At 43.3% G+C, this 9,070-nt stretch overlaps 1 protein-coding gene across 2 annotated transcripts in view; it reads right to left on the reverse strand.

Annotated features, from left to right (window-relative positions):
- Positions 1–8,581, reverse strand: part of Haus6 (HAUS augmin like complex subunit 6) — a 41,389-nt gene extending 32,808 nt beyond the window's left edge. The window contains exons 1-4 of one of the 2 annotated variants that reach the window (XM_006975979.4): positions 8,204–8,581; positions 6,040–6,135; positions 3,823–3,901; positions 1,902–2,034 (exon numbers count right to left, since the gene is read on the reverse strand). In XM_006975979.4, the coding sequence (XP_006976041.1) occupies positions 1,902–2,034; positions 3,823–3,901; positions 6,040–6,135; positions 8,204–8,331 (436 nt within the window). In that variant the 5' untranslated portion in view covers positions 8,332–8,581. The remainder of the gene's footprint in view (positions 1–1,901; positions 2,035–3,822; positions 3,902–6,039; positions 6,136–8,203) is intronic. The other variant, XM_076564478.1, reaches the window with a different exon arrangement.
- Positions 8,582–9,070: the final 489 nt, after the last annotated feature.

Consider the following 9,070-nt stretch of genomic DNA (forward strand, 5'->3'; position numbering starts at 1 on the left):
AATGTTTCTCATCTGTAGGCTGGGTAAACAAATTAGGGTGATTTGTTCACTTTAATAAAAAGCAGTTCTAAAAAGAAAGAAGAAAAGTCTATCAACTGACACCCAATGATTGCCAAGCAGAAAAAAGATCCAAAACCAAGGCTATAGACACATTTATGAGTTTCGTTCATTTTTTTTTTTTTTTTTGGTTTGGGTAATGTTTTTTAGACAGTCTCGCTATGAGCCCAAGCTAGCCTGGAATTTACATTGTAGCCCCAGGCTAGCCTCAAACTAGTAATCTTCCTGACTCAGCCTCCCAAGTGTTAGAACTATAAGCATGTATTACCAAACCAGACTTGGTCTCCTATGTAACCCAGGAAGGAGGCCTAAACTCATTATGCAGCCTAAGTTGGCCCTCAACTTGAGATTCCTCTGCCTCAGCCTCCCAGAACTTAGATTATAGGCATGAATCACCATTCCTAGATCTATTCATTATTTAGGTGTGTGTGTGTGTGTGTGTGTGTGTGTGTGTGTGTGTGTGTGTGTGTGTCCAAGTGTATATGGTTGTCTTTATATTTTGGGTTGTGAACCTAGCCTTTAACAGCTGAGCCATCTCTCCAGCCTGGATTGATTTTTTTTTTAAACAAAAGAAATTGCTGGTCAAAGCGGCTCATGTCTGTCCTAGGGAGACTGAGGCTAGAAAAGGAAGAAGAAAGGGACATCAGCTTAGTTACCAATTACACAGTTGCTTATACAATGAAAACATCAAAACTACCAGGCCTGGTCACACACACTTTTAATCCCAGCACTTCAGAGGCAGAGGCAAGGATCTCTGAGTTTGAGGCTAGCCTGATCTATGTAGTAAGTTCCAAGACAGCCAAAGTAGAGAAGTCCTGTCTCAAAAAAAAAAACAGAGGGAGAAAGAGAGAGAAAACCAAACAAAGATAAAGAACAGGGTAAGTTTTCATATTCTGATTTTTAATAGCATATACTAAATGACTATTCACAATGAGTTATGTCAGGAAACCAGAAGACAGGCAGGATTCAGTACTTCAACACTTCTGCCTCATACCTGTCCATATTTTATGAGCAAAAATAAAACAGTACCATAGTTTAAAAAAACTACAAATACTATTCATTTTTATTAGCTCTAAGAATTTATTTATTTGATTTTTATAAACTAATGAATTAAAAAATTTTGAAATAGGCCGGGCGGTGGTGGCGCACGCCTTTAATCCCAGCACTCGGGAGGCAGAGCCAGGCGGATCGCTGTGAGTTCGAGGCCAGCCTGGGCTACCAAGTGAGCTCCAGGAAAGGTGCAAAGCTACGCAGAGAAACCCTGTCTCGAAAAACCAAAAAAAAAAAAAAAAAAAAAAAAAATTTGAAATAAAAATTATCAACCAATGCCAGTATCGGAACTAAACTTCCAACAATAGTCACCACACTGGATTAGATAGCTGATTTGTCTCAGTAGCTATTTCTAAGCCAAGCAAGGTAAGAATGGATTTCTACAATTTTTTTTTAAGGCATGTTCTCATTAGGTAATAATGTCTGCCTGGAACTTGCTATATAGCACAGGTTCAACTTCCTAGTGCTAAGATTATATGCATGTGCCACCATGCTGGCAGTTTCTGTATTTCTAAAGGGTTGTAAAAACAAAACAAAATCATGCGGTCCATAAAGCCTAAAATACTTATCTAACCCTCCTATGGAAAATGTACCCCAACCCCTGCACCAGAACATAATAAAGTAACACAAATATTAACAGGCTCATTATGAGGTTTCCAACCATAGATGAGTAAAATATTAACCATTTTCTTTTTCAAGTAAATGAATGGTTTAACTCAATTTGATCTTGATTTTAAAATTATGAACAATAACAATTCAAGAATAAAAACAAAATAAAGTATAAGTAAACTTACCATTAGATTTTGTTTTTATATATTTGATCGCAACATATCTTGCAAAATGGTACATCAGATGAATAAACTTAGGACCACCAGGAGAGAGAAACAGTGAGCCAACAACTTGAGGAAAACTACTCCCACATTCAGCCTAAGAGAAGACATGAAATGATTCAACCAACAATAACTACTACATTTTTAATCACTATTTTTTTTATTTTATTTTTTTATTTGTATGGGAGTTTTGCCTGCATGTATGTCTATGTACCAGGTACATGCACTGGGAGCTAAGGCCAGAAGAGGGCATCAAATGCCCTAGGACTGGAGTTTACTGGGACAGGTGCTTGTGAGCTGCCATGTAGGTGCTGAGAATCAAATCCGGTCCTCTGGAAGAGCAGCCAGAGCTCTCAGCCACTGAGCCATCCCTCCAGCCCCCTCACTCTGCTTTTTTAAAGGGTGTGTCCTCACTGTAGGACAGTAAACCATCAGCATTCCCCCTTCACAGCACAGTGGCTTACAAAGATCAATTTCCATAGTGGAATACAGAACAGTCAGAAAACATAAAGCTCCAACCAGCTACTACCCCCAGCCCACTCTCCTACCACTTTTAAAAACCTAAGAAAGCCATGTACAGTGTTACACTAATAATTCCTAATAATTCCAGTGTTAGGGATAGAAATAAAGGACTTTATTTTATGAGCTTAAGATCAGCCTGATCTACCTATCAGTTCCAGGCCAGCCAGAGCTACACAGGAAACCTGTCTCTTTAAAGAAAAAAAAAAAAAGATTTCACTTTGGGGGTGCTGTGGGATGTCTTTCTGTATGCTGTGAATATGTGTTGCTCTGGCTGGTTGATAAATAAAGCTGTACTGGCCTGTGGCAAGGCAGCTTAGAGGCAGGCAGAAATCCAAGCAGACAGACAGGAAGAGAAAGGAAAGGCAGAGAGTCGCCAGCCTGCCACCCAAGGAACAACAAGCCAGCAGATCGGTAGGTAAGCCATGGAACACGTGGCAAAACATGGATTAATAGAAATGGGTTAATTTAAGTTATAAGAGCTAGCTAGCAAGAAGCCTGCCATATGCCATGCAATTGGTAATTAATATAAGCCTCTGTGTGTTTACTTGGGTCTCAGCAGCTGACAGGTGAGAGATTTGTCTGGACTGTGAGGGGTGGTACCAGAGAAACCTTCTGACTCCATGGGGGCTAGGGAGATAGCTCAGTAGATAAGAGACCAGAGTTAAAATTCCCAGAATCCAAAGAGAAGCCAGGCAGACATAGCAGTTCCTGTATCTCAGAACTCTGGAAGGCAGAAACAAGATTTATGGTGGCAAGCTGGCTAGCTAGACCAGCAATAATAGGCAAGCTCCAAGGTCAGCAAGAGAAGCAACTTTGGCCAGGCATGGTGGCGCACACCTTTACTCCTGGCACCCGGAAGGCAGAGGCCAGCCTAGTCTACAGAGTAAGTTCCACGTCAGCCAGGGCTACACAGAGAAATAAATAATAAAAGCATACAACAATCAAGTTAGACATCCAAAATCAGCCTCTGGCCTACACAGACACAAACACGGACACAGAGACAGACAGACAGACAGACAGACACAGACACACAAAGAGGCTTCATTTTACAAAAAGGATGATGTAGTTTAGTAGTCTGTGTTGTTGTTCTTGGTCTGGTTTCGATGGTTTTATTGCAGTGCTGTTGATGGAACATAGGGCTTACACATGCTAGGCAAATGACCTACTACTGAGCTTTATCCTTGGCCTTACGGGACTGTTGTTGTTGCTGTTTATTTTTGTAAGACAGTCTCATTCTGGCTGGCCTGGAACCCACCGCCAAGGCCACCATGGGTCCCCCTGCCTCTGCCTCTCAAGGACTGGGATTACAGGCATGCCTGAATCTTCAAGTGTGCATCTTCTACCCTACAAAGAGGATACTCACAGAAATCTCTTTTAACCATTCACAGCAATGTTTCCGGAATTCCGTGTCATGTTTTTGGTCAAATGGAGGCCAGCAATCTCTTAAAAACATAAAAGCAATAGACTAATGAACCCTCTCAAAAATCAAGCTTAGCAAAATTTAAAAGACATGAAATTTATTCCCCACAGTAGAAACATTAAGGCAAAATGAATTAAACTAGTATTCTAAGAATCAACTAAAAATACTATATGAGAAAATAGTTCTTTTTCTTAGGTCAATATTTGTAAGCTGAATTCAGTTTATTATAAATAACTATATATTATTATAGAGATTTACCAAAAAATAAACCAATCTTGGTGCAAGCCTTTAATCCTAGTACCAGGTAGGCAGAGGCATGTGGACCTCTGAGTTAAAATCTATATAGAGTACCAAGCCAGCCAGAGGTAATAGTGAGACCCTACCTATTAAAAAGAAAAAAATGATAACTTTACAATATACCTATTACTCCCTCAATAATCTTTTTTTTTTTGTCCAATTATTTATTGGGGCATAAATACTTATTTAAAGTATTAAAATACCACATTTTAGCCCACTGTGGTAGTGCGTGCCTTTAATCCCTGCAGTACAGTACATGCCTAGCACAGGGCTACAAATTCTATCCCTAGTAAAAAAGACAAGAAAAAAAGTAACAAAGCAGACAGGACTGAAGGCTAGAACGCGAACAGTGATGCTCTCACTAGTGGGGTTTAGGAATGATGCTTATGTCTGTCTTTACATGTTCTAAAATACAGAATGAACCATGAAGTTTTTAATCGGAGGGAAAAAAAATGCTTTTATTTGAAGCCCCTAGTGGTGGTTGGAATAAGAATGGCCCCCATAGGCTCATATGTGATAGGATTAGAAGGGTTTAGCCAGGTGTGGTGGCACACGCCTTTAATTCCAGCACTTGAGGGGTAGAGGCAGGCAGATCTCGGTGAGTTAGTTAGGCCAACCTGTTTTACAAAGTGAGTTCCAGGACAGCCAGGGCTACACAGAGAAACCCTGTCTCAAAAAAATAAATAAATAAAAAGTTGGGGATGTGGCCTTGGAGGAAGGCTGTCACTGGGGGTGGCCTTTGAGGTTTCACAAGCCCATGCGAGGCCCAGTTCTGTCTCTGTCTCTCTCTCTCTCTCTGTATCTCTGTCTCTGTCTGTCTGTCTGTCTCCCCCTAGGGACTAGGATGTAGCTCTCAACTACTCCAGCACCACACCTGCCAGGCCTGCCACTACGTTCCTCACCACGATAATGGACTAAGCCTTGGGAACTATAAGCAAGCCCCACCCCCCCATTAAACGTTTTCTCTTTTAAGACCTATCTTGGCCATAGTATCTCTTCACAACAATAGAACAGTAACTAAGACACCCCTATTATTTACATTTGTACTATTATTATTATTTAGTTTATTTGAAATATTTTTTGAAGGCCTGCCTGGTCAACCTAACAGATTCCAGATCAACCAGAGCCACGTAATTGAGACTCTGGTCTCAAAAAAAAAAAAATTAAGAATTTTTTTATATTTATTATTTGTATGGTTGTTTTGCCTGCATGTATATCTATGCACCACGTTCCATGCCTGGTGCCTTCAGAGACCAGAAAAGGGTGCTGGATTCCTTGGAACTGTAGATACAGATGGCTGTGAGCCAACATGTGAGTGTTGGGAATCAAACCCAGATCCTCTGGAAGAGCAGCTAGATCTTAATCACAACCATCTCTCTAGTGCCCCCAGAATAAAAATATGTGTATCAATCCATTAATTTTTAAGCCTAATTAAGACCATGAAGCTGATGTGGTGGCACACGCCTTAAATCCCAGCACTAGAGGTAGGTGGATCTCTGAGTTAATGGCCAGCCTGGTCTACATAGCATACACAGTGAGTTCCAGGCTAGACAGAGTGACATAGAGAGACCATCTCAATCCTCACATCAGAAAAAGACCATTAAGAACAGCAGGAACAAATTTTAAAGAACAAAATCTGTATTTATGAAATATACAGTTTTTAAGATAAGCACACAAATACCCAAACCCCTCACTCAGCTACCAAAAAAAAAAAGAAAAAAAAGGTTAAGCACTACATTTCTAAGGCTCACACCAGAATTTTATCACATTCATTTAAAACAAGATAATGGCTTACATAAAGAAATAGTCTATTTTCAAATCTGAGAATAACTAAAAGAAGAAAATGAAATAATTTTTTCCTACCTGAAAACTTCTTTGGCAAGAGACTCATCCAGTGTTTGAAATAAAAAATAAGAAACTATATGAAAGGCATCACGGTTCAGTTTGTCAAACATGTTCCTGGTGGTTTAAAATGAGAAAGAAGCAAAGATAGATGATTAATAAAGCTATACAGCAATAAAAACTGTCTAGACGTGGCACTCAAACTGGTATTTTTCATTCTCTTCAAGAGGTCAAGGCAAACTAATTTTTCTCTCTTTCAGGTATACTTTATACTCCATTAAACACACACACACACACACACACACACAAAGAGAGACAGAGAGACAGACAGACAAACAGAGACACAGAGAGAGACAGAGAGAGCAGGCTGGAGAGATGGTTCAGCGGTTAAGAGCACAGACTGCTCTTCCAGAGGACTCGGGTTCAAGAGGATCATCACAAGCACAAGGCCAGATGGGTGGAGTAAGAAAGACATTGTATCAAGAAACAAAACAAACTGGGCGTAGTAGCTCATGTCTTCACTCACAGCACTTGGTGGTAGGATCTTTGTGAGTTTTGAGGCCAGCCTGGTCTACATAGTGAGCTCCAGGGCAGCCAGGGCTACATAGTGAGAACCTGTCTGGGGAGGGGGGGGGGAACACAGGACAGACAAAAAAGATAGATGGGGGCAACAGAAGATAACTAATGTATCCCAAGTTCTTCTTGCCCTTGGTGAAACAGAAACTGCCTCCAGCCCTGTTTCTGGAAACTCAAAGCTACAATACCCTATTAGGGTAGCATATGTGAATGTGAGGGTCCTGAAAAATGTAACAGTAAGTTTCTGAACATGCATCTGGTGATAAGCCAGAAGTGTTTCTGTGCTGCTAGCCCATGTTGCATCATGCAATACCACCACAGCCTTGATTCCAAACAACATGCATGCACTCTGAGCTGTGCATGCCATCACTCAAGCCCAGCAGCTACTTCAAACATCGTGGTAGACTCAACACCACTGCATGTTGTACATGTTTTTACTATACAGTTCTCTGTTTTTACTGAGGCACAACAGTTTCATCATGGAATTCCTACTGTCATGCCTTAGGGTGTTAAGTATAAAAAATAGTATGTCTTTGGACTAATGCTGAGACATGAATGTTGAGACAAAGTCTCACTATGTAGCAGTGGCTGGCCTAGAATTCATTATGTAGAGTAGGCTGGCCTCGACCCTGCAGCAACTCTGCCTCCCAGCCATTGGAATTATGGATTACAGATATGTACCACCACCTCTGATGGAATGCTTGATTTTAAAAAGTGCTGTCTGTGTTTCTGTGTTACTGTCTGGAGTTTTATTCACACACTCACACACACACACACACACACACACACACACACACACACACAAACACCGACCACTAATGAACTTCCAGGATTCTAGTTCAATTCCCAGCACCCACGCAGTAGCTCACAACTGCCTGTAACTCCAGTTGCAGGGGATCTGACACCTTCACACAGACATACACACAAGCAAAACACCGATGCACATAAAAAATAGAAAAGAATCATTAAAAAAAAATTCTAAAGCGGAAAAAGTGTCTGGAACCAGAAGTCTAAGAAGCCCAGGTCTGAAGTTCACAAATAAAAACAAAGTATTTCATTTTGTGTCACAACAACAACAGAAGTGGCAAAAGAAAGGGTAGCTAGCGGCTTCTGATTTTCTTTTTCTTTTTTGGTTTTTCCAGACAGGGTTTCTCTGTGTAGCTTTGGAGCCTGTCCTGGAACTCACTCTGTAGCTCAGGCTGGCCTCGAACTCACAGAGATCCGCCTGCCTCTGCCTCCCGAGTGCTGGGATTAAAGGCGTGCGCCACCAACGCCGGGCTGATTTTCATTTTAATATGTCACTTTTTTTTTAGCTAGCTGTATTAACAATGTAACATGTTTTGGTTCCCTGGTTCGAAGTTAAACCCATAGTTAACTACTTATAAGGCGTTTGCATGATAGTTCCTCCCGGCGCCTCCCACCACCTGCAGACCACAAAGGCAGGGTTGAGCTGTCCCCGCGGTATGGCCCCAGCTGCAGGACACCCCTGAGGCGCTCCCCGCACCCCCTCCACTGGCGACGAACAGCCCCCGCCACAGGCCGGCAGCCGCGGGGTTTTGCAGCCAATGACTGGCCACCCGGGACCGCGGCGCCGCCCCGGTCTCCTTACTCTCCAAGGCGTGCGTGAGACACCAACTTCCCGCCGACGGTGGTGCCAACGCCCGGATCCAAGCCCAGGGCCTGCAGGTACATCCAGAGATGCTGCTTCTCGAAATCAGCGTCCCAGGCCGAACTCATCCTCGCCGTAGGCACCGCGACCGCGACGGGGGAAAGCGAAGGCCGCGGCGACCCCTGAAGACCCTTGCACTCCTCCTACAAGCCGCCCGGGGTGTCGGCAACGCCTCCGCTGCGGCCGCCCGCTACCTCCGCGCGGAGACCCATACCACCACAAAAGGCCAAACGCGCCCGGGAAACCAAGCCCGTGACTACGGCGCTATCCGCAAACCGAGACTCCCGCGCTTGCGGAAGAGTACACTGCGCCGGCGCCGGAGGACTTCCGAGAGGACTCTATCTCCCGCCATGCAATGCGCCCCCGTCTCCCTCTGAGAAAACTACAAGACCCACAGAGCATTGCGTAGCCAGAGCCTGGCTCCAGGGTCCGGGAACAGCTCTTTTGCTGACACCGCGAGGCGTGGGCTCCGGATTCTTCGAGTTTTATTTTAGGGTCTGGTTGCTCGGGATGCGATTTTTTGTTAGTTCGGTAAAAGCTACACTGTAGCCCCTTGTGAGTAACACGGGTGTATGGCCCTGAACAAGTCACCTTCTCCTTTGGGATTTTTGGCTGGTCTTTTGAGACAGGGTTTATCTGTGTAGCCCCTGCTATCCTGGAACTAGGCACTAGCCTGTAAACTAGGCTGGCCTCGAACTGACAGACATCCGCGTGCCTCCGCCTCCCGAGTGCTGGGATTAAAGGCATGCGCCACCACCGTCCTGCCTTTTACCTTTTGTTTTGTTTTGTTTTTCCGAGACAGGGCTT

The sequence above is a fragment of the Peromyscus maniculatus genome, chromosome 2 (genome assembly GCF_049852395.1).
Source record: "Peromyscus maniculatus bairdii isolate BWxNUB_F1_BW_parent chromosome 2, HU_Pman_BW_mat_3.1, whole genome shotgun sequence".
NCBI classification, from domain to species: domain Eukaryota; kingdom Metazoa; phylum Chordata; class Mammalia; order Rodentia; family Cricetidae; genus Peromyscus; species Peromyscus maniculatus.